At 40.6% G+C, this 26,417-nt stretch overlaps 1 protein-coding gene across 1 annotated transcript in view; it reads right to left on the bottom strand.

Moving 5' to 3' along the window:
* diaph2 (diaphanous-related formin 2) overlaps positions 1–26,417 on the bottom strand; it is a gene marked incomplete at both ends in the record, with an annotated part of 346,857 nt that overhangs the window by 206,479 nt on the left and 113,961 nt on the right. The window contains 9 exons of the mRNA XM_079228942.1: positions 2,444–2,558; positions 7,640–8,008; positions 10,900–10,962; positions 15,177–15,281; positions 16,024–16,088; positions 17,387–17,505; positions 20,810–20,926; positions 24,125–24,258; positions 25,759–25,869. Coding sequence (XP_079085068.1) covers positions 2,444–2,558; positions 7,640–8,008; positions 10,900–10,962; positions 15,177–15,281; positions 16,024–16,088; positions 17,387–17,505; positions 20,810–20,926; positions 24,125–24,258; positions 25,759–25,869 — 1,198 coding nt within the window. The remainder of the gene's footprint in view (positions 1–2,443; positions 2,559–7,639; positions 8,009–10,899; positions 10,963–15,176; positions 15,282–16,023; positions 16,089–17,386; positions 17,506–20,809; positions 20,927–24,124; positions 24,259–25,758; positions 25,870–26,417) is intronic.

The following is a 26,417-nucleotide window of genomic DNA, read 5'->3' as shown; positions in this document are numbered from 1 at the left end:
TTTACTGCTAAAGTGTTGTTCTTCAACAATGCAAGTAACAAGCAAGAATCCCAAGGAACGTGGAGTTAACAGACGCCTCTTTCACCAATTTCTGAGGGCTGCTCTGCAGGGAAGGCATTTACACCTGCTTGCCTCATCTTTCACGATACACTAGTCCCCCGAAGTGTGCTTTACTTATAAATATCCACGTCTAAGATGTAGCAATGCTGGAAGTACCACAAGGAAACATAGTAAAAATAAAAAAACAACAACAAATGTGAAATGAAGGTTTGTGTGTGTGTGTGTGTGTGTGTGTGTGTGTGTGTGTGTGTGTGTGTGTGTGTGTGTGTGTGTGCGCACATGTGTGTGTGTGTGTGTTATTAAAAAAACAGGGGCAATATCGCAGACAAATGAAGTCGGTTTTCACAAGTGACATGTTTGTCAAATCAGCACACAGGATTTATGATCCGTGGTTACAATAAGAGGTTACAATGAAAGTACAAGACCTCAGGAATTAATCTTGCAAGAGTCCGTCTCTCCACCTGATCCTCTGAAACCGCTTTTAAACTACATCCAAAACCAGTTAACCAATTTGACTCTAGATGAAGGAAGACTCACTACCCAAATAGGTCAGATTCAAAGCGGAAATAAAGCGGGGATCTTTTTCGACAAAGTGTTTCATGTTCAAGCACACTTATTGTTGCATATCTTCAGATGGCATCCATTTGAAAGACGATACTGCATGAATCATGTAACAGAGGAAAGAGAAAAACAAATGAACTATCTCATTTTGGGAAGATTCCATCTAGCACCTTTTTTTGCAGTACCATCTACATCAAAGGCCTACTCATTGACTTTCAACTTCGCTGACGAGGGGGGGGGGGGGGATATCAAACATTAAACAGCATTTTTCATTCATGAGCAAATCATGTTCTCTTTCAACAATAGAGGGAAAAGAGCTGATTCAGTGAAGTCGCTGCAGGGGTAATTGATAGAGATCCAGCAAAGGTAACTCCCAGGGGAAATGCTGGATCATGAATTCCTACCCTGCCAGCGGGAACATGGACTATCTATAGTGCCTTTTTTAAAAGCCCAGTGGGTGAGAAAGTGAATTTAATAAAGAGTCTAAGAGGGCATTTAAAGCTGAATTAAAGTCATGTGTCTGTGGACCTCCGAATGGGAAGTTGTATTTAATCTTAAGAATCTATTTGAAAATGTCTTTAATAGCGGGTGTGCTCTGCAAACATGCCGGTTTGCTGCTTAACTAACTTTAATTGTTACATTTATTTCCCCTCAATAACAAAGGTTATATTAATAAAAGAGCACAAATGTATACAATTAATTAGGTACCGCAAGGGTTTCATAAAAGTCTTCAGAAACGTCACATGTTGAAACATAAAATGTCTGGCAGATATCCTCTCGCAAGAGAAGAGAGGCCCATCCCTTCAACTTCAGCATTGCAACAACCCAAATTCTACTTCCATCTGTATTATGCCGGCAAATCACTTTGCGGCAGCTGAGGCAGAATTGCTATTTATTTCACAGAACAAAAAAGAGTCAAGTCTAGTTTGCAGACCTTGAGGCTGCAAGAAAGAAAGTGAGAAAGCTGCTGGTGGGCTGACTGGTGTCCAAACAGACGGTGGAAATATGGGAAAAGTTGGTGGATTCTGTATAGTTATGTCCACACACCCTGACAGAGCTCCGATTTGACTGTTCTGCGCTTGACAGGGCTCTGACTTCTCCCCTCCTACTGCTGCCAGAATTAGAGGGGTGTGCTACACACATGCACACACACTGTCAAAGAAGTGGAAAACACTCAAATTGCCACGGGAGGAATACATCAAGTGCCTTCACACACCCTGTTTTCCATACAAAAACAAACTTGCTCTGTACTGCTTGTGTTATCAGCAAGTTAGGTAGCCTGGTTGTGTATCTGAGAAACAAACTGGCCGGGACAAGAAAACTCCCAGAGCTTCCTTCACAAAAGCCTCCCATCTTCCCCGATGGAAGATTGGCCTACTGGACTGGAAAAGGCAAGAAGCAAACCAAGCATAACTTCTCTCGATTCAGACATACACTGTACGTACAAGTTCAAGTTTGTGCACGTCCACGTACACAACAACAACACCGATCTGAAACTACTCAATGGGTGCAAAGAACACATACAATGTGCAGCCATGTTGCATTCTAGCTTTCTCAAAGACCCAAACACATAAAAACACTGCAGCAAAAGCATTGGTATCGTTAATTGGCACAGCTTTTTGACTTGAGAGCATACATACACAGTGTTAAATGCAGTGGGAAAAGTGCTAAGTTTAAAGATAATTAACATTTCAGTAAGAAATAATGGCTTCCAAAACTGTCACACGATGAAAGTGGCTTGGCATCTATGGCACGAGAGGCTAAATGAAGCATATGTGTTGATTAATTATGGGAAGAGTGAAGAGAGATGACGCCTCCTTACCTTTGCTTTGCGAGGAGAAGCAGAGGGAGAGCTGAGCAAATAGGTCAGGATTCTCAAACTTCTCTTCTTTGACTTTGATCCAGAAGCAATTCTCTGCCATTTCCTGAGGCACTATCTGCAATGACACAAGGATTCCATTATCACCACAATCAGAGACCGCCATTCCACCAAGCTGCCACTCAAAAAGTTCTTCTCACTGAAGATGGGGTTTGTGTGTGTTTTTTTTTCCCGTGTGCGGACACACACGTGTCCTTGTGTGTGCATCTCGAGCATCTAAGTAGCAAACACAACAAACGAGGACCAGCAACAGCAAAAAAAAGGAGCCTTTGGGGTTAAAGAGATTTTTTCAAGGGTGGACAAATCGCAGGAGTATGACCACGTCAAACTGATGATGTGTGGTTAGACCCTGACAGAACCATTCACATCAAAGCACTTGATGACCTCCCAGAAATGAATGAAGTATGTGAATTTCAGTTTGCGGCACAAAACATCAGCAACCCTGTTTATACACTCCTCCTACCTATACCGGCTTGAAACTGGAAAAGGCCTCTAAGAAGCAGCCGAGCAAAGGTGATAACAGGCCACAGGGATCCCTTCACACCGCTCAGCAGACACGAGAGTAGGAGCGTACAGACATATTTAGATGTAAAGAAACCCATCTGACTTGTTGCAGTTATTACTACTGTAGCTAATAATGTGTGTGACACTGTGATCTGCTGTACACTGTTTAGTGCGATGGTGAGCGCTCTTAACAAGGGCCTGGAACAGCAATGGTCCTACTGCACTGTTGTTGTTAACCTTCGTAAAACCACAGTAATTACAGGCAGGAAGAGTGGTAAGTGCAACTATTATGCATATAAAGCTGGGAAATCATTCCCAAGTCCTTGTGAAAATGTGGACAAGTGTAGCAATATTGCAGAATTCTACAATGGCTACAATAGGCGTTTTAATGGGAGGCTTATGAAACATTCAACATGAGCTGGTGTTGAGTGTAGATAACCTCTGTCCACGAACTCTCATGCCACACACCAAGTCATAGAAAGCAGTTCATGTGTAAATAATTAAAATTATAATTAGGCTGTAATAGCCGAATCCAGTAGAGGGGTGAAACACCATATTGTGAATGGAGTAAAACATACAAAAATGTGATGTTTCAGATTTTCCAAACAAATTCCTACTACACCATTATTACCACTATCTAAGGAACTTTAGAAAATAAAAGAGGGAAGCAGGGGAAAATTAGCAGAACATTTACCGGGAAAAGACAAGACGAACAAACCATGAGAAAGGAGAAAAACAAATACACTGGGTAGGTCCAGGTGATTACACACAGGTGGATCTAATTAGGGGCGGGGCAGACAATCACAAAGGCGGGAAAACGTACAAAGGCAGGAAGTGAAGTGGCAGGGAAATTCCAAATAAAACAGAAATCAAACTAAATAAAACCCAAGACCGTGACACTACCACTACTACTACTAATAATAATAATAATAATGATAATAATAATAATAATAATGATACAAATACAGCATATCTTGCTACAGCTCATGTTGCAGTAATCCCAATCGTCAGCAGCAATTCCCTTTTATTTTCAAAATTCATTATAATATGTTTCTGCTCTACAAAACTGGAGAAAGCCTCACACTAAATTATTAATTAATTGAAATGTCAATAAATTAACATGTAAAATATGTATCTTTATTCTGTCATTCAATAATTGTATCTTTTCATTTGCTGAGGTACAAGTGTACAAGGACATCAAAATGCATGTGCAGATCTTTCAGTCAACTAAATACGTATCTGAATGACAGAATTAAATGCTAAACCATATGTAATATAAGATATTCTCAATTTAATTTATTTCCAAGTATGTGTATAATCTACACCCTTCTATGAATAAGCTGTCCCTGAACTACGAGTGAAAAACTAAATATAGTTAGGTGATTTCCACTTCGAACATGAAATGCTGGTAACAAGCAACGCAGTGTAAGTGGGGGGAAAGAAAGCTTTTGGTGATATTTTAGGAATTAAAACAAGCTGCTGAATAGTAGTTTAATTCGTAATTGATTTGTTTGAACTGAGTCAGGTAAAAAAAAATCACCTCTACATTTGACCTTACTCAACTCGTTCAAGTGCCAGCTAATTACTCATCTGAGATTCAACAGAAAACCAAAGACTGTTTGTTTTCATGTCATGGAGCATGGTTACAGATTTATTAACTGTTAAATGTTTTTGCCTCCTGTATTTGCATTACTGGAAAAAAAACCTGCCTGTCAAGAAACCAAGACATGCTATTATTAGCTTCATCCTGCTAAGCCCCGACACCATCATGCTCATATCAGTCGTGGTCTTCAATTTGAGTGTCAACGTTCTAACAAGGGAGCAGGATCATTGCACAAGCTGACAAAGCCACGGTCAGGACTCCCTGTTGCTCCAGAGGGCAACAAGAGACATCACTAGCTTCAAAGACGATATCTGTAGGCTCTCAACTACAGAAGAAAGACTCTTTGCTGATAACTTTTATCAACATGGCAGCTGGAGATGAAACAACAAATCAACCATAAGCTTGTTCATTTCGACCATCCAACATCTCATCCTCTGTTGACTTGATTCCACATGTTACTGAGACCACACAAAGGGTGATGACCTTGTTGCTGCCTTGACACAGTGCTGGAAAGTGTCTGTATTGCTTCAACACTAAGAACCAAAAGACTTTCTGGCTAAATGTGAGCTCCATAGAGAACAGCGCAGCAACACAATAAAACAACCCTAATGAAAAATGCTTTTGGAAACTTTTCTGAACTCACAGCCCTGAAGGTGAGGCCCTGAATCCAAGGTAATACTAAATAATGCGCACTTAAGTCACTTTCAGTAGAAACTACAATATAAAGGATTAGTGACGGATGTTTCACAGGCTTACCCCAAATGAATTTGTAACCACAAAAATATATATATATTCACAGGCATAATTAAAGATTGTGTAGTGCACCCCTGATGGACTGAATACAACGCTGATGAAAATGCAGTGATGGTTTTCCGTTACTTAACGTTCAGCCTGGGGCATAACTCTTGGCGTTTCCTGCTGGCCCTGACCAAAATAAAGAAGTCATCCCTATGTTTAAAAACAGGTATGAGTTACAACTTGAGATAATTAACTAATATTGAGCTTAAACAAGTCTCATGGTGCTGTATATAACATTTGCTATTTCCTTCATCCCATTGCATTCATGCTGCCATTGGTTCTGCCATTCCCATATGTTTACAGATGACCTTAATTAGCACAGCAAGATTATTTGCATTTTCTTTTTTATGGGGGGTCCATATAAAATGTCACGATTCCCGTTTTTTTTAATTCAAAACTTAACAGCCGAAACAGCAGCTAGAACTACATTGCTTATGTGTTATTTATTTTGGCATTTGGAGGGTCCCATATTTATTCTTCACTAATAACTTTCTTTGGGAATCACTGACACACAAATATGGAAGTAAATGCAGGGAAAGGAATAACTTGATCTAAATTTCAGCACTTAAACAAAGCTGGCCTTTCCCAATGTGTGTCTGAGCTGGTCTTTCCCCATGTGGGTGCCTTGCACTGCTCCTGACTGAGAAATCACCACCTACACATTCTTTGCTCGAGGATCTCTCATGTACAAAAAAAAAATCATAAGCTTCCCCCGCTGATTGTGAATATGTCACTCTAGCTATGGTACGGATCCATCAAAATGTGTATGTTTGTCAGTGCGTAAGTAGTCATCAGCTGTGCACAGGTGATGTAACAAATCATGAACCTTTAGCTGCCCCCTTAGCTTCATTTGAAACTGTGTTGTCCAGTTTCTCCTCTTTATCAAATCTCTGGGATCCCTCCTCTTGTCCAACAAGTATGGGGTAGAGAAAAATAGGGGATATAGGTATGAAAAATAACAAGTCTCTTTTCATCCCCCTTCCTTCTTTATACAACCGAATCATCATTGCTCCTGGCACTCCCATACTTCCATCTGCTGCACACAGAGAAGACAGACGACTCTTGTCCCACTTAATCGACACAAGAGACACAGATTGTTTTTCCTCAGGTGGTTATGAATTCCATTTGCATCGCCAAACTACAATTCCTGTGGCGGCAAGGTCAATGCACCTGAACATTAACCTCTGTACACCTCCCAGACAATGGGCATTTGTACGTCCCCTCATGCACACGAACCATGTGTGCAAAACCAAGTAGATAATGCACAAATAAAAGACTGATAATGTTGCACCATCAGCCCCACCTGGTATTAACAAACAAAAAAACTAAATTGATGTTTTTCTTACTGACATTGACTGTTTTTCCTGTTGATATTTTATACCGCTGTATGATACAATCAATAATTGTACATCTCAAAACACAAGCACCCACACACAGAGAAGCATTTGCATACATGGCATTTTAAGTCCATGAGGTGACCTGCAAATTTGACCTGCAATAGTCAGCGTTGACATGTATTTCTCAAATTTCGTGGCATGTGGTGGCCTATTGTTGAATAAATACTGTATTACAAAAACAAAAACAAATCCCCGTTTCTAGTTATCTCTTTGCGGAAATCGTGAAGAGATAACTACTGTGCAATTGGCAGCGAAAAGTCCCTTTTAAAATAGTTTTCCAATTTATAACTTGGTTCAACTAAAACCATTGTGCAGCACTAACGTGATGTCAAATAAACTAGTCGGATGTTTCGGTTGCTGTGAGTAATTGAAGACAAAGATGCAAGGTACCACAAGCATCGCCAAATAACCATTAAATTAGCGCTAAGAACTCTTGAGGCAACGGATAAATTATCTATGGTAAAATAGAGCCCATACACAAAATAATGTCCGAATAAAATTGTATTCAAATCTGATGGAACCTTCTACAGTCCAGTCTTCTTTCAATTATAGCAATTGTGAAAATCCAAGAACATTTGAGTAATGAAAATTGTTTACTGTAGAATCTTTTGAAATGGGTGCTGGATGTGGAATAGTTTAGCCTTTGGCTGAACGGTTGCTTGACTAGATTGCATTGCTGCAGTGCATTTGAATTGAGCTCTGTTTGGTTCCGATCCTCAACATTACATCTACTTATTGTGTAGGTTTACTTGAAGCCATTATTTTAGTATTTACCTGACAGTCTCAAATCACCGACATTATCAGTGAACTTGAGAATATTTGCTCAGGTATCCATACCTTGGTCCAGTTCACCCTCTTCATCACGGTTTCAGGCGTGTAGGTCTTCTTGGGCTCTAGTCCATAAGGCAGTTTGATGACAGGCAATGGAGGTGGTGGAGGCCCACCTGGGCCCCCAAGGAAAGGCGGAGGAGGTGGGGGCCCGCACCCAGGAGGTGGTGGAGGAGGCGGAGGTCCTCCGCCAGGAGGAGGAGGCGGTGGAGGTGGTGGTGGAATGCCAGCATGACCAGGGAGAGGAGGGGGAGGAGGAGGTGGGGGAGGACAGCCACCAGGTGGAGGTGGGGGAGGAGGTGGTGGGGGAGGACCTGCTGCTCCCCCCGGTAAGGGTGGTGGAGGTGGTGCTCCAGGCGCAGTTGGCCCTGCTGCTATCTGCAAATAGAGGGTAGAAATGTTAATGATGGTCTACAAATCAAAACGTCTAACTCTAAACATTGATCTGATGTCACTAATAGCAATATTTATTTTTTTGCTGTGCCAGTGAGGAAGCATGTTTGTGCTGTGAAAAACGTTTTACTGCCTGCACTTTAGTATCTTAGTAACTAGCCATGGGCTTTGACTGTCAGCAGAGAAGGTTCTGTGGGAGTTTTGCTTCCAAGTTCAAACCACACAAGGAGGCCATGTTCTCTGCTGTTTTCATGTCTTTACCAACCAAAGAGATCATGATCACCAACCATTTTCTAGATATGTTGCCAAGTTAACTTTTCTGTTTTCTGTAAACATAATTTACGAAGTTGAATTTAAACTCAGTGGCTATTACATTTCAATAGTTTGACATTGACTTGTGCTTTTTCTACATTTACTGATAGTATAGCGATAGAGAAAAACTGTTAAATTTTAAGTTGGGATATATTTTTGACCAATTGAACTATAAAGGCAAACATAAAATACACTTGCATATAACAGGAAACTCTTGGTGATTGTAATGACTCCTTAAAAGCAATGCTAAATACAGAGGGAGGATATGTTCTAGTCATGGGTCTTCACGTAATGGTTGTGTGTAGTTTATACAGTATGAGATCCGGGCCTGTGCAGCTTATGAGAGTAACCGTTTCATATGAACATCATGCGAGTGTTATTAGAAACAAATTCCTTAATTTTCAGATTGCAACAACGGTTCTGAGTTCATCGATGTCAGCAGACATGTGATTATTAATCATATAGCCACAAAAAGGCAGATCTGCTGCAGCTTGGTTATAGTTGCTTATTGGAGCCACAATTCATATTTACAGCACTGATGTTAAACACAATCAGTTTATCTAGTTTTATGACAACACTACTGGAATTATATGGTAACAAAACACGATTTATATGGAGACTTGTAAATTGGCCAAAATGTTAGCCTACCGTGTACATTAATCTCTGTGGATATGCATGTAAACATAAAGCTGTTGGAGAAACACCTGTGATCAACGACTGTTTTGATGTACAATAGATAAGAATGTTGCTTTCCCATTAACTCTTCATCATGAGTCCTCAAAATGAAAGGCTATTACACATTAGACAGGGATGTAATTAGACCCCGGAATGATAAGACAAAGTCTTCCAGTCCTTTGACATGTCTGCACTATCACACAATCCACATATACAGGTAGTAAGGGATAATGCCCATAGAAAATGCTTGAGAGAAAAAAAGTTATGCAAATATAACAATTACAGACACCTGCAATAAGACAGGGTTTGATCTCTGAAAGTGATTAGATGCTGGCTCTTACCAAAAAGCATTTCCATTTGCACTTCTCATTTCCACACCCAATTCCCCACAATGTGCTTTTGCCTCAGCCACTTGATTGTGTGCGTAAAATGTAATTGGCTTCATATTTAAAGACATTACGTTGTGTTTCATTACATAATGGCATTGGTGGATTGTTTATTAGGGCCAAAATTAGGAAGGTGGTCTGCAAGGAGCTTCTTGCACAGAACGCCCAGAGCACTTCAGTGAGAATCCACATCCAATGATTACATGTCTGTCAATCTCAAGCCCCCTGTGGCCCGCTTCCTCTTTTAAGATTAACATGAGAGAATGGAGGCAAATTAGCTGCTAAATGAGAGCGCAATTGTTTCCATTCTGAGGCTCTCTCTCTCTCTCTCTCTCTCTCTCTCTCTCTCTCTCTCTCTCTCTCTCTCTCTATCTATCTCTCTCTCTCTCTCTCTATCTCTCTCTCTCTCTCTCTCTCTCTCTCTCTCTCTTTCTCTATCTCTCTCTATCTCTCTCTCAACAATTGGGATACAATACCATTGCTACTGGCTTCGTTGTCCTCAGATACCAAAGCAAACATTGAATAAAAAAAGAGATCCATATGTTGTAAAGTGTATAATAATTGTGTATTCTGACTTAAATGATAACTGCAGTTTTATCCTGAATTCCTATGGACAATATCAGACTTGATTTGCGTTGTAACTACCGTAAATAGCTCATAAATGTACAGTATGCCCACGTCAAGTGCCTGGGTCTGAAATAGCAAATACAATGAATGTAGGTAGAATAATACATGAAGGTACCATGTGACTGTGAGAACAACTACGCAAACATATATATATATATATATATATATATATATATATATATATATATATATATATATATATATCTACTGAGACTCGTAGAGATACAGCGATTGTGTTTCTCGCCAGCTTGTGAAGTTCTCTTTGAGGCTTGTCGGCTGATGTTACTTTAGATCCCATCTGGAGCTCTGTGTATAGTAGAAAACCGGACTAATATGAAATAACCATCCAATTTTGATTCGAATAGTCTTCCGGACTCAATTGGGAGGTCAGAGTGGCAGGTAATCAACTCTGAATGCTACGTGATTAAATCTTGGCCCCAACCTCATCTCTGATAGAGGAATTCAATCACAAAGGGTTTACTTGTGAAAATTGCATTAAACAGGCAGGATTTGTGTGCAGTTAAACTATAGAGTTTAACAATAGTTATCATAATGGAATAAATAATTCTTTCATGTTAAAGCATAATAATAATAATCATAGTAATAATCAGTTTTAAATTAGTTTCCCCTCGCAAGTCAGTTCACATATATTCAAATATGGCAATGTACAGGTGATTCAAAACATGTAATGCATAATATGGAGTGGGAGTCGCATGCAGAGAGAAGGACGGTCGGACAAAAGTTCAATAATCAGTGTTCTCTCAAAAAAAAAGATTTGAAGCACCACAAACCAATTCATTCAATATATAACTGGGTTTTGCCGGTGATTGAATGTGTGATTTGGTCAAGGTCCGAGCATGCAAGGAGGACACCCACCTTGGCTTCAGATTCACTGATGATTCTCTGAGCCTCTTTGAGCTTGTCTTTTTCAATAGTTAACTGTGTTAACACACACACACACAAACCACAGACACACACCATGGGAACACACACGTCACAACAGACACAGAGGGCAACAGAGTGTGTGGAGGGGGTGTTAGATAGACAGAGAAGAAGGAGAAAACTAGTACAATGGAACAGGTACAGTACTCTCACCAAACACAGAAGAAGTTTGAAAACAAGGCGAGCAGGAGAGAGAGGATGTACTTTAAACAGTTAATGACAAATACAGTGTTATATTCCCATTTTGTCTGAATGAGCTATTTGATGTGCAAAAGGCAGAGTGTACTGTACTTTTACACCTAAAACAAGATGTAATCTACCTTCAAAAGAACATCAGTGCAGTGCACTGACTGCAACATAAAAGGACCAAGGCACAGCATCACTGACAGTTGGTGCACCTTCAAAATCCTTCTTACATTTCCCTTTTCTTCTTTTCTGGCATTGTAAAATGCATTTCAAGTTAACACTCTCAGAAGTGTGATGGGCACTGATTTCTCACTGCAGTCTTCGTTTTAGAAATGTACCCCTTTTGCTTTGATATTTCTCTGCGCGACCTTGTCAAAAGAAAAAAGATGGAAACGCGTTGCACAGGAGGAGAAATGCAACATTCTTATGAAGAGATTCCTAAAGAACACCTCTTTCCATGAACTGTCGAGAACTAAATAGTTAATGTCGGTAATGGAAAAGGAGATGGAAACTTTTAGCAGGGTGACTCAAAAAGAATCTTAATTGTGAAAGAATTTCAGAAAATGGTCGTAAAGTGCAATATTTAAAGCAAAGAAAAGTGCTAGTATTTTCATCCTCAGGGTTTAATAGTTAGAGGCTTTGAGATGTTTCAGCTTCAAAGAACAAGCCTCAGAGATTTACAGCAGGTCTAGTACAGTATGTCTTGGTCTTCTGACCACCATTTTCTGTAGAACTGTTAATGTAGGGATGCAGGTACAACACATTTCAATGACAGTGAATTTGACTGTACGTCTTTTCTCGCTGATCAACTGAACTGGCTCTATCGCCTAACAGCAAAGCACACGTTATAATAGTGACTAGATTGTGAGTTTTGCTGTCATTATCCGTCGAGTCAAATTCTGTTATCAGCCAGGGCGGAAGGCAGTCTGGCAGGAAAAGAGAGAGAAAGTGGTCCACTACACCTGCAGCTCCTCTTGGGGCCGAGCTGGGTCAGCTACAAGACCGCCAGGTTGTTAAAACCTATTAATGGGATGGCGCAGAGTGCTCCAATGTACCACTGCAGTGCTACATTATTCATCACATCCAGAACCTATTCAATAAATACCTTCCTTCCCCTTTCGCCTTGGATGGCTGCAAGCAAGGGTTTGGGGAAGGGTGGATGATTTCCACTTGTTGTGATTCCTCTGTCCTTTGTTGCTGTTTACAGGCAGAACCTCCACTCAACTCAAGTGGGGGCTAATCAAACACACACATCCAACAGGCATCTAGTTACAATGCCAAAGGTCCCAGACAAAGACTCTCATTAAATGTGTTGCACTTCATAAACAAGGTGAGGGGAAGCGACTCAGGCATGTATGTGTTTTAATATCTGACAGGAATTCTGTCTGCGAGATGAAAGGTTAGGGTTAGCTCTCGCTTCATTCATATTCAGCAAAACGCCGTGATAGCACGGCAGCTTTGATGGACAAACTGAAAGCGAGTCCTCGCGGCGATTTAAAGGTCCTACGCTCTCACAGTTAATGGTCTTCTACAACACTGTGTCAAACGTGAATTAGGTTGCAAAACACATCCTGTCAGCCTATAGTCGTCCTGGAGTAGCAGAAACATACAGTCTGAGAGGACGACAGTGTTTTGTGCATCGCTTGAGGTGGCAATCGAATGGTCTATGTGAACACCTGCCTCACATAAAAAAAGAGGAGATAACTGAAGTGTTATTACAGAACTTGCATACATTAGAAGATTTTTTTTTTCTTATTAAGCCCTTACAGCCCAAAAATGTACTCTGATTAAGAATAAATTAATATGTGAGACCTTTGAAAATGAACTGTACTTTGCATAAACCTGACTAATTAAAGAGATTCACACTCAAATTAAATTTTTTTTTTGCTCAATAGTGTATCCTTTTTGTGCACATACTTTATTCATGTTCTGTTACAATGCAGCGGGGATATTCTTATGTCCTAATGGCCACATTCATGCAGGTTTGCGCCAAACATGTGACATATTTTCCTGCAGAGGTTAATGTCTGTTGATGTGTGGCTGGAGAAGCAGTAACGGCTCTTTGAAGGAGCATTGAGAAAAACAGAGGAAGAGCGGGCTTGACTCTCCAGGGCTTCCCTGCTCTACACTACCTGTTAATGCACCGCAGTCAGTCAGTCTTCAAAAGGCAGAGGCCTGCCAGGGGAGGGTGAGGGGAGGGTGTGTTATGGGGAAGAAAACACTTGGAAACAACATAAAAAGGCCCCAACAAGGGAAAGAGGGCAAGCAAAGGTAACACAGCCTGATGCATTCGTTTCTGACAGAAGGCGGAAGAGGGAGCGAGCAAGGGAGGAAAAAGGGTGAGCGGGCGGAGCAGGTGGAGAGGAGCTTTGAATTCTGAGGGTCTCGTTAAAATAGGCGGGCATTAATCAGGAACACAGTGAGTGATGAACCAGTTCAGGGACAAATGCAGGGAACAAGTGGTGACACAGCCCTATATGCACAGAGTATGAGGTGCAAGCGCAAGAGCTACGCACGGGTTAAGTTCGAAGTAGGGCTGCAGGATTATTGTTAAAAAGATCATCACGATTATTTTTGACCAATATTGAGATCACAATTATTTATCACGAAATATTCGTATAAATATATATATTTTTATTTAACTGCTTCCTTCCAGCTGGATTCTCACAATTTCAAGAGATCCTGCGAGACTGTGTGTAACAAACCATCTGGCAGCTCAGGTTTCTACATTCCTGCTAATGCACAACACGTTCATCAAACTAAGACAGGTCCTTAATCACAGTACATCTCCTAGAAGTAAGATATAAATACAATTTTACCAAAACCTTTTACCCAAAACAACAGAGCACTGCTTTCACTTTCCCACTGCGCTACATTCCTGCAAATTAACACATATTTGCATTCAAATAACATTGCAAATAAGGTTCTTCTTCATGTACATTTTGTGCATTTTCATTTTGCCCGTCTGCTCTCTTTATATTACTCATCTACTCGGGATTGCAGCCACAACATTCAGGAAAGTTGTTCACAGTTTGCCGCTGCAGGACAACTCCACTAAAGTAAAGCCAAAACAGCTCGATCGCCCCCGCAGCAAAGTTTTCTATTTTAAACGTCAACATCGCAGTTAATTGCGTTCATTAAATTGCGGGAAGCCAAAATCTTGATAGATTGATTAATTGTGCAGCCCTAGTTCTAAGAAGAAAAAAACACTGTGCGACTTTGGCAAGAACAAGAGCCAAAGCTTGTGCGACATAACAACATTTGTTTTGGACCGAAGAATGATGGCTAGAAGACTGAAGTAAGAGTGATGCGCGGAAAATGTATCAGATGGGGAGTATCAACCTAAGCAACCAGAGATACATCTTTGAAAGATAAAGCAATATCTGATCTAAATGTCGCAATACCATCTTTCAATGTTGGTTTATATTAAATTCCCTAAGCAGGGAAGCAAACTGCCCTTTTGTCCCAAGGCAGGGCTAAAGCATTTGGAATTGGGTTAAGGGGGAAACAGCAGTCATTTTCTGTGCTCAAAATGGAGGGTTTTGACTGGGAAGAAATGATGTAGAGAGAGAAAAGAAATGCAATCCATCTCTGTGATGATAGAATTACATAGGGAAAGCTTCAATAGAGCAATTCGCTCATATAAAGAGCTACAACTTAAGAAAGAGATTGACCCTTTATTAAATCAAATGTTCTTGCATGGACGATAGCTCCCACTTACAGCAGCAGCACATCTGTAAGTGAGGTGGAAAGCTATCCTTCTGAACAAATCACCCCTTTTTATTATAGTGGAGCCATTACTTCTCATTGCTATGATCTCAAGAGAAACATTTTCACTCTGTATGTGGGGTGTTTTTAAAATATATATATATATATATAAAAAAACAACGATTAAGAGAGCTTCTGGACATACAAATTGTCACTATCTTCTTTTTCATACTTTTTTTGGAAAACATACAAGATAAAGGATCCCTGGGGGAATGTAACACTGTTTGGCAGAGTGAGGTTTCTCTGTATGAATTTACCTGGGACTCCAGAGCCTGGATCTTCCCCTCCAGCTCTTTGATTCTCTCTTCCTTCTTTTGAGACTCGGCCTGGGCCTCCTGCCGTGCACTGAACTCCTCATCAAACTGCAGGAAAAGAGACACAAGTATTTCTACGTGCACAAATCATGATAGATGTAAACACACACAGGTTGGTGAGGGACACATCGTCTCCAGAGAATAGCCACAGGGCACATCAAAAGACACCAAAACATGCCGTCTTACACTCTCTGGCCAATCTCTATTCATAGCTCCCATGGCCCTCAAGCCCCGTTGGCTTGTGTCTTTGTTTCCGGCCTGGCTTTCATGTATGTTGATGGATCTAACCTTTGCAGAAACCAAGCCATGTCGCTACAATGACTTCACAGGCCCAGCAGGGTATGTGGTGGGCTGACAGGACTGGACTCTTAAGAAAAAAAACATCCAGGACCCCCTTGGTGTCCCCAGACAGTGGCAGTGAGGCTCCTTAAGATACATTTAAATATTGTACATAATATGCAGGAGGTAAAGTTTTAAATCTGCAGTTATTTTATTCCTCTTAAACAAATAAAAAATAGAATACGAAATTAATCAATTTAACGATTATTAAAATGAAATGTGAGCTAAAGAGGGAAGGAGCCGGCACATAACGTAACTCTGTCCCAGCAGTGTGCACAAATAAGTATACATTGATTCTTGTAATGCTGATACGGATCATGTAGCGTCACACCCAGGTATTGATCAGGGCATGGAAAATCAATAGCTTGTCTGGGAGCTCTGAGGAAGGAAAAAACTTCCCTGATGGGAGCCGGCCAACCGAGGGGGGTTGTTGGGGTGATTAATGTCTCACCTTTTTGGAGTACTCTGCAGCCTTCTGCTCACTCTCTTCCACTTTGGCTTTATCCACACACTGATCTGCAAGACAAGAAAGCCGGTCACAAGGCACTTCAAAGGCACGATGCGCATCATTAGCTCCTCATGTGGGATTTTCAATTAGACCTAGGACTTGTTTCTCAAAGTACTTTAGAGTGTACAGGACTGGAAATGTTTCTTCAAAAGTCTGTTCGATCTGGAAGATGTTTATTAAGATGTCAATTTAAGATGCTCTTGAAAACTGTAATAGCTCTTGGGTGCATTTCACCATACCGAAAAATGCCAAGTGTGTTTTAAGAAGGAAAAGCAGCTCGAAAGCGAGTAATTGATTTTTACACTCAGTCGATGATTACATATTACCTACCCATATATTTTTAGATGAGATGCTTAATTATTTAGTGGACATACGTATAAAAGTCTTCTACAAAGGTTGTGTTAAATAGATGAAATGCTAAACGTATTATTAAAATAAACAAAAAAACATTAATAAAGATGTCCAATCTCAGAAAAAAAGTATAACATGCAAAGCTTTTGCAACTGCTGCGTTGACCTTGTGAAATAGTATTTTCATGATATGTTCTATAACTGCCTCATATACAACGAAATCATGCTGAGGAACTATTGGTGTGATGTGCTAATATTTTCCCTCCTCCTCATTTTACTCTCACTGACAGTGTTCCTAAATGATGGGTGTCATCACCTACAACTGTGAGTTGTTATCTGTAAAACAAAAGTTTCTTATTAACTGATTAAATCTCTGTAAAGTGAGTGACAAAACTTATTCACTGCTGCATCAGTCCACAGTGGATAGATTGAGAAACTTTTAATGGCCCTTTGTTGGCAAGTTAGAGAACTGCGACACAGAATGGTGTTATTTATTTTCTGTGTTTGACAAAAAGTCTCCATTATGAATGCAGTATAAATGGATATTTTCTCTATGAATCCATTGACATGGCTGACGACTGAGTAACTGAGGTAAATTACATTTAAAATGACTCTAAACAAGCTGAATTAATTTGACCAAATATAATGTATTATTCATCAATAATTAGATGACCCCCATCTTATATGTCGAGCCACTGCAGGTGTTTGTCAGAAGAATTTCAGGGGGATCGGGGAGGATAATGAGAATGACTCTGAGGTACCGAAACCATTTTTAGCCGTATGCCTCCTGCAACACGGAGTTTAAAATGAAACAAACTGATCTTGAGGATGATTTCAGAATATAAGAATCTGAACTGCAAGTCCTGGGGCACTTTCATTTCACATTTTAGACTTTTGCCAACATGTGTTAAATGAATGAGGGAGGAATTATGGAGCATTTTATTTAATTTAAGTACCAATCAGATGGGTGAAGTCCACGTCCAATCTTTTACTGTAGCCAAAGTCGGGGTCCATGCCATTGCGATGCAGGACCACCTGAGACACGCATTCTTCTATCACCTTGTAATACTGAGGCCTGAGGGGTCAGAAAACATAAAGCAGAACAATTAGACAAGCCACAGGACAAATATGACTGACATAAACTCTACAAGGCTAATTAACCACTAATTATTCCCTTATACAAGCTATAGGTCACAAAATGCCATGTCAAAAACGGAGCTGCTGGAGAAAATAGGCACCCTATTAAATTTGATCACTTGCTTCAGCGCAATCATGAAATTAGCAGATTAATGGGCACACAGAGCCCAGGTCTGTGTTAGTCTGTCCATTTCAAGGTGACAGACGGTAGCCAAGGCTACGCTTGCCCTCTTGCCTAATTTGCAATCATCTTTGCCAATTAGAGCAACCATAAAAAGTGAAATGTAAATCTAATCAGTGTAATGTGTGTAATTGAAAGCACAATGACCAGGAAAACATGTCGGCCAGTTAGGAGTGTGACTGAGTGCTTGGTGTTGTCGAGCAGGGTGTCTGAATCAGCCTGAGAGTCTCAGTCTGACACACAGGTTGGTATGTGACCTTTCCTCACTAACATTATCAACTTTAATTGCAAGTGACATTTAGCAAATACAAAGTCACCTTAAGCCAAACCCCAAACTGAGAAAGAGTTATTTCATAAGCATGACATTGACGAGAGATGGATGGTTAACTTTGCAAAAGAAAAAAAAAATGTTTTATTTCTCTATTTGGAGGTTGAGGTTTGAACTGAGGTAGGTGTAGAAAATGGACTCTTTAGAATGCTCACAAAAAATGCCCTAATAAAATGATATAATAATTTTTCCCTTCGTCAGAAACGACAACAATCCCAGGCGCATGTGGCCGTGACCAGCTAGTTGTTGCAGCTTGCATGTGAAAGGCTGGGCAGTCAAAGATATGGTCGAGCACGATGACATCTGGAGTAGAGGTGGAGTGGGATGAATGAATTACTAGTAGGAGGAATACAGACTTCAAATTCTATAATCACACCAAACTCCTTTCATCTGATTTTAAAATGACAGCTTTCTAGTTTCTAGAATAGAGGATGTGTTTACCTTTGAGTCCACAGCACAACTATCCAGTACAACTTGGAATAGTTCTTTCCAAGGCTGTAACTAACTGTTGCCCATAAATTCTCAGGCTAGGTTCTGTTGCTGCCTTGTGGGTGGACAGGCCGCATCACGCTATGAACCAAAATACGTAAGAACACAAAATTCGGAGCCAAAGCAAATAGGAATAAATCAGCATTTAGGTGCCCTGTTTTGAAAGCATGAAATGCCATACATTAAGCTTGAGCTGGCGGATTCGCCCACTCATGATTGCAACGAGCTAGTGAAAGCGCACACATCGCCCTGCATGGCTTAAGCACTGTGGCACTCGGCTTACAACTGTCACCCATGTACACCACATTATTATCTCAATAAGCCGCCCTATTTTCCCTTCGTCCTCTATCCTCCGCCACCACCGAGCAGATAGTGCCTGGGTGGAGATAACTACAGACGGAGAGAGTGACCCAGAACTGTCAGGCCCCTCCACAGTGGGCAGGGCTGGGCTCCAGAAGCAAGCCTATGTCCCCTGCATCATATCCCACCTCGTCTTTTACTCTGGCACCTTCGTTTCTTCCAATGATAGCTTGCAGTTCAGCACAACCCCAGCCACTTGATCCAGCTCTGCTCCACATAACCAGTGTAATCCCCATATCACTAGACTCCAAAAGAGCAGATCTGCTCTACATTTACTGGGTGGGTTTGATGTGCTCCCATTCATTAAGCTTGCAGTGAGAGATTAATTATCAAAAATAAACCAAGCCCTGGAGGGGAGCGCAACAACTAATGTTGTGTTACGAGGAATGACAGTAGACAGAGCACTTAAACCGCTTGCCCACTGCAGACCTTCTTAATATTAGAATACTTATTATATTATTCAATTAATTACCGTTTGATGTAGATTATCATTTGACACAGGAATCAAAGCACCAAGTGTGCTATCAATTTCAATAAAAACAATGATCGAAACAACGTCACCATTTACTTAAGACATTTCGAACCTAAGATTGCACAATTAATCGGTTTAAACAACAGTCATACATGACCCGTCTATTTCTGTTTTGGTTTCGAGTTGAGAAAATAGTATGCATATACTACACTAGTATACTACTGTGAGATCTTAGTATTGTTTCACATACACCCAATTTTGACCACAGCATGAAAAGATGGTCAAAAAAAAGAAAGATATATAGTATCTATTGGAAATAGCTGCATGTACTGCAATCTTCCATCATCCTAAATCACACATCATTGATGTATGGGGAATAAAATACTTCAGTCAAAATGAATTCCGGGTGTTAATGCATGTGTGTGGGTTTGTCCTTGCATTTGTGATGAAGGTGGGAGGGGAAAAATATTTCAAAAACATATCTTTAAAAAGACCATCATTTTTTTTTCTCCTTTTTTTTCTTCTGAGCGCTGGTACTGATCCCTTGTTATTTCTGTCTCACAGAAGAGTACATGGACACTGGAGCTGAGGTGGACATGGCTGTACTAGCTGGTTAATGTGAATTCTATTTCTCACTTCCTACGAATAGATGTGGAATACATTATTCATAACTCCAAGGGAACGGCAACTTGTCTATGGTAAATTCATCTTCTTCCTTGCATCCTGCCTCCGTCGTTTAAAAATATATATATTTAAAGTCTTTTTTCAGCAAAAAGGTCCGACACAGATGGGAATTTATCAGCGGCGTTACTGCCCAGTGAATGACATATCTGCTCTTCAAAGGAAAAGTAAACAGTTTAAAATGACCTAATAATTCAAAAATACAGAATATCATCCCTACTCTATCATTTACCACCTGATCCACATTGCTTTTCTTTGGTTATTAGCACATGTATATACTGTATATATACATCTATAATATATTTCATATATGGTATTATGTACAATGTATTTTATGTTTACTACTTAAATCTGCTCAGACAATTAACTTAAAAAATGTATGCAATTAATGAATGAAAGGGCAGAGCGAAACAGTTTTGCTTTCGTAGGCAACAGCTCTCGGTAAAAGATACAGTTATATAAAAGTTGTGCAAGTTTGGCTTCCAAACATCTCTTACTTTTGGGAGGATAAATGTACAAAACACATTTCTACCAGACTTTTACTTTTATGTTGTCAGAGCCAAACAAACAGACCTACGGAGTCAATTACTACTTCCTGGAAGTAAACGAATATGTTCAGAGAGCTGCATGAGGTGTTTCACATCGACTGTTAAAAACAAAACAAAAAAAGCATCACATGGTGATCAGTGAACAATAGGCCAGTGGTGATGTAAAGATCAAACAGAACGTACCTGATGTAATAGTCGTTCCTGATGAGCAAAAGGTGCTGCAGGACCGACAGGAAGTACCCCTCTGAGCCAGTATCTTTCACCATATTGGACAGGAGATGGTACACCTCATTCATATCAGTGCAGGAGCAAGGTTAAGGAAAGCAACTTCATGACAGTGTGAATTCAGTAACTGTTAAGATTAACTTTCTGAGAAAAACACAACATTTTGAGTTCACAGTATAAAGGTGCATTCAACTCCGTGTAAACATTTACATTTGAATTAGTTCTTGTCTTGTTTATAACTACTTATTTTTCCTCCCCTCTTGTTTTCTGACAGGCATCATTGTTCAAAAGCGTGATTCCTCTCATCCGCTGTCTCTCCGGGGAGCTAGCGCAGTGTAGAGAGCTAACTTGAGGAGGGGGACTGGTGATAAAGAATGCTCCCTCTGGTTTACCTGTCACTCGAACCCTCTCGGAACAGAGGGAATTAATTACATGAGAAACTGACGAGTTCAAATGTTTACGACAAGAATGATTGGGATGTATTTCAGCTCTCAGATTGAAAATGACATGTACTCAGGAGCAAAACTGCATGTTATTACATTTACAAAAGGTATTGATTATGTGTCTTGTGTTTGCTTTCCCCAGGAGGAAGTAGTGCTGGCTTTGACATCTAAAACAGACCTTTGAAAACTGTCTATCTGTGTATTCTTCCTTGTTCCAGGACCACATAATACATACATGTATTGATTATTTGCTGAGTACTTGTAATTCCTCTTATTCGCAGAAATACTAAATGTCTGATATGGACATTTTTGAATCAAAAGGACTATATGACTGAGAATAGAGGATAAACACCAGCATTGCAAAACATTTAAAAATCCAATCTATATGTTAATGGCTGATTTTCTAGAACAAGGTTCATTTAGAAATAATAAAACTTATATTAGTGTTCTAAACATGTAGCTCCAAGAAGCAAATAACCCAGGAAAATGAATGATTTGGAGTCTTTTTAATTTGTTTGCTTGAGAAAGGAGGATTTCCCCGTGGAGACTCATCTTGTTTGAAAAAGTGGAATAAGCCTCTCAGATATGTGCACAAATGCAGGAAAAAAAGAAGAAGACTAAAGAGACATAACCCTGTTAAGCTCACAGTGATGAAAACATGATTGACATCATAACATAAAGTGCAGTTCTTGACCATGTGTGCCAAAATATTTGCATAGTGCAACATACAGACTGCAAAGCACTAAAGAGACACTTTCAGAATGGCGATAGCGTATGTTGTGATTCTCCTCCCTTCTGCTTTTGGGACAGAAAACATCAGTAAAATGCAGTTTCAGTTTGAGGATTCAGAGTAAATCAAAGTCAATTTAAGACAGAAGAGACCAGCAGAGCAACATGTTATAATAGTTAATGGATATACGTTATGGATATATACGTTATGGATCAAAAAAACACACAACAGATTAGAGGGGACCTCACTACCTAATATGTGTTCAAAGGTCAATCTGAAGATGTTTACAATGTTTTTATTTGTTTCCAAATAGTATTTGTCAGGTTTCATCAACAGCTAATGAGGAATGACTCTGTTATAGAGCATCAATAATTCAGATAATGTATTTCTTCCAGAAAAAAGCACATTCTCCATTCCCCGTGCTATCATCCACACTAAACAATCTGCAGCCGCTGCAATTGGAAAGGATCAATTATTGTAAATACTGTTTGACACTTTTCCTATTAATTTCAACAATGTCTGTAATTAAACTCCTATCCCATATCATTTTTTTTATAGAGAGGATGGGATGGGAATACAGGCTCCTCTGCAGTATCATTGCCCTCCCTGGTATTAGCTGAGTATGAAGCCTGGGAGAATTACCAATCCTGTGAGATTCAATTATAGCCTCACCACAGCAGCATTTGAGAGGACATGAGAAGGAGCTCAGACTGGGAAAGTATCCAACTAGCTTCATCTATCACTAAGCTGCAGACATAAACCTAATGTCGAATGCCAATCCATTCAATGACAACCCCTACACGCTCTTTCTTGCTCTCTGTCTCTCTCTCTATACACTCCCTCTCCAAATAATGAATAAACATAAGTGGCAGTCATGTGTGACGTAGGCCAGTCGGTGGTGGGGGTCAATCAATCACCATTGCACAGCTCATTAATATTCATTAGTGGCCTGCAGTCACCTCCTCGGCACCTGGACCAGGGCCGGACACAGAGGAGCCGAGCCTCTCCAGGTTAATATTCATGAAACTGCCGGGGGAAACAAGACACATATGCAAGGCTCAGGTAGGACATGCACTGCCAGCATGATACCGTATGCGGGTGAGTGTGTCCATGTGTGTGTGTGTGTGTGTGTGTGTGTGTGTGTGTGTGTGTGTGCTCTGCAGGGAAAGAGACAAAGGGTAGCCGAGGCATTCGAATCATGCTCGGAGCCCGCAGATCAATACCACATTGTCCTTGGAAGCAAAAAAAAAACATTGGGCCTTCTCATTTGTGAACTTGCTCAAGCACATCATTAATCCAGGTGCACTTTTTTCCCTACCTCTCCATCTTCTCTCCAAGTACACGAACACATGACCTCCCCCCCCCCCTCACCTACACGTGTCACTCATGGCAGCACTTTGTGCCAGGACTAGAACTCTGGGATTTGGTGGACGAACGGTTGTGGGAATTAACATCTGCATAACAATGTCAGCGTCTGGTCTGTCTGCTCACAATGTCAGCCATTCATACATAGCCTCGGAGAAGATTTCTGCATTATTAAAGGGGTCTTCTTCGGGATGCTTGAGGAAGTTTCCGACTCTGGATTACATTACTGCCTTACTTATTAACTTTACTCTGCTTGTTTGGAGTCGAATATAGACATTGGTAGAGAGCTGGGGGAGAAAATTATCATTCCTAAAATGGAACAGGAAGACAAGGAGTTATGATGCCTTTACACAAGAAGCCTTGTTCATATAATCCAACCTGACTCCACATAAAATGTTTAATTGTCTGTTGTGAATAGTAAATGGGAAGCATATTTCTGTGTGATATCTTCCTCTCGAGTCTTACAACAGTCATACTTAACAGACAAAGGACAAAAGAAGAAGAGAGGAAGAGAAGTGTAAATAACAAGAAGAGTAAAAAGGCGGAAGGTTCAGATGACAGGATTATTTACCTAGAATAACCAGACGGAGATGGATATCGAGCTCTGGCTTCTCAAATCCTTCTGGAATGAACCAACCCATGAGAGGTGTTGGCCTGTAAAGCTTGACCAACCCCACAATATACACTCAAATCTTGTTCTACTTCTGCATATCTCTTTATCTGTGTATTGTACACAGAGGGAGGAAAAAAGGATATTCCATCTCCGCTCGGATGTCATCCAGCCGATGGGAGAGTTCGATAGAGTCCTCCTCCTTATTCTCGTTGAACACCTTCAGCTGGATGTCCAGCTCATCTGTCTCTTTTAGCTCCTAGAATGAGTTAGACATACAGTACATAGCTGAAAATATGAAGTTACACAAAAGGTCATCTTACAATGCGGATGATGATAAGCAGTCGTAGCACATTCAAGGAATAACTTAGACACAGCGTTTAAGAATGTATTACTCTCGTGTTGGTGTTGTGGAATTTTGCATGTGTAACTGATAAGCAGGCCTATTGTAAAAACAACTGTAATCTTAGAATATTAGTTTTCCTGTTCCAGCTGTAAAACTGTGAACCGAGACGCCCTGAACCCTCTCACTAGGTATTCCAGGCAGTACCCATTCCTGTACACCTGTTCCAGCCACAAGGGGCTACGGCAGTGCTCTTTACCACCTCTCTATGAATCACCGGCAGTGGAGTTTACAGACGGAGACAGGGCCAAATGTAACCCAATTTCTGCAGGTATCAATCAACCTGCACTGGGATTTTTTTCGGGTGCACCATCTGTCTTGGGCAACAGAGGGAGGGAGGTGCACAATGCCACCAAATAAGGGGGAAGGAGAAGGGAAGGGCCAAATACATGTGTCAAGGACTATAAGAACAAAACAAATTGTGACTCTTTTTTTCAGCACAGTTCACTTTTTCTTTGCCAACAGCTACACTGGCTCTTGAGCATAACTCATAATTACATGAACGAGTGTCAGCTTGAATGCGGGCATTAAAAGCACCGAACGTGGCATTCATAAATGACTGTACACTGAGGCTCTTTCAAATCGGGGGGCAGAATTGAAGATAATTAAAGTAATGACACTAATAATCAACGGGAGCAGCTGGGATGACTTATTAACAACTGGCTCGGTGACACGTTCACCCCACTCGCTACAAATGAGAGCTTGAGTGATGAGTTGGAGCCCGTCTGCCCTCGCCTCACGCGAAGATGTGTAGGCCTGCTGATAATGATGCCAGGACGACCTGTGTGATGAGGTGCTGGCACTGCATCACACTTGACACAAGCTACAACGACTAATTATACCACCACTACGACTAATTGCATTCATAATAATTAAGGCTATTCTTATTTATGTCACTTGTGTCATGTGATACCTGTGTTATTTGCTTTGAAGCCGGATTGTTTTATCTATACACAATTATATAAATAGCACATTCATTTCAAAGTGAATGCACGGCTGAAAATGCTGTGAAGCCATCTGTTAATTACAGTCGACGAAATTGTGCTATTTCCAAGGTTGGGCATTTAACCAGCATACATTGCAGCTGTAATGTGCCATGCTGTAAAGCTTTAATTCTGTTTGGTGGGCTTTACTCAAGAGCAAGAGGTAAGACAAAGTGCATGGTTCTAACAGAACAGCCACAGCAATGTCGGGCTGTGCTCATGACCCGAATTTTGACAGAACTGACCGAATTCATTGCTTGGATTTCCTGTGATAAAGGAACAATTTGATATTTGGGCCACGATCTCTTTCACAAAGTCGGGGCCAGAACTTGAATTTGTGAACGACGTGCTGTGAGATAGCTTGATAACTCACAGGCAGGATCTTCTTGAGGCCGCATCTTAAGAACTCATTGCGTAGATGTATCCGGAAGTCCAGGTCGTCAGGGGAGGTGACCAGGGCATTGATCAGCTGCATGCAAGCAACCTGTGGGGTACACAGATGAAATGACAGAGAAAGAAATAACAAATGAGAAATGAGACCAAAAAAATTTGATTTTTCTTGCCAAACATATCAATATAAGATTTATTTTGAAAACTAAAGGAAAGAGATTGCAACGAGGAGGGGAGAAAAGGAGAGAGAGAGAGAAAGTACAGGCCAGGCGAGTCTCAATGTGCATTATGCATTATTAATGGATTTATTGGGCAGGAAAAAGCCTCAATGTGTGTGTGTGTGTGTGTGTGTGTGTGTGTGTGTGTGTGTGTGTGTGTGTGTTTGTGTGTGTGTGTGTACATGTGTGTGTGTGTTGGATGGATGAGGGGGTTAAGAGGAAATCACTGGTGAAATATAATGAGCAGTAAGGTGTTTCAGGGGAGCAAGCCATGGATAAGGCAGGTTTTCTTGGACAGACAATCGATAGCAGGCTAAAGGATTCCCATGGACGATGTGAAAAATTGTCTCCTGAAACCTTGACCCTGTACTGTTGGCTCATATCTGTTATTAATAAAAGCCACTACAATGCTGGTTCTGTGTGG

This window comes from Taurulus bubalis, assembly GCF_910589615.1.
Source record: "Taurulus bubalis genome assembly, chromosome: 13".
Classification (NCBI taxonomy): domain Eukaryota; kingdom Metazoa; phylum Chordata; class Actinopteri; order Perciformes; family Cottidae; genus Taurulus; species Taurulus bubalis.
Note: the sequence above shows the minus strand (reverse complement) of the source record. Positions and strands in the feature narration are given on the sequence as shown.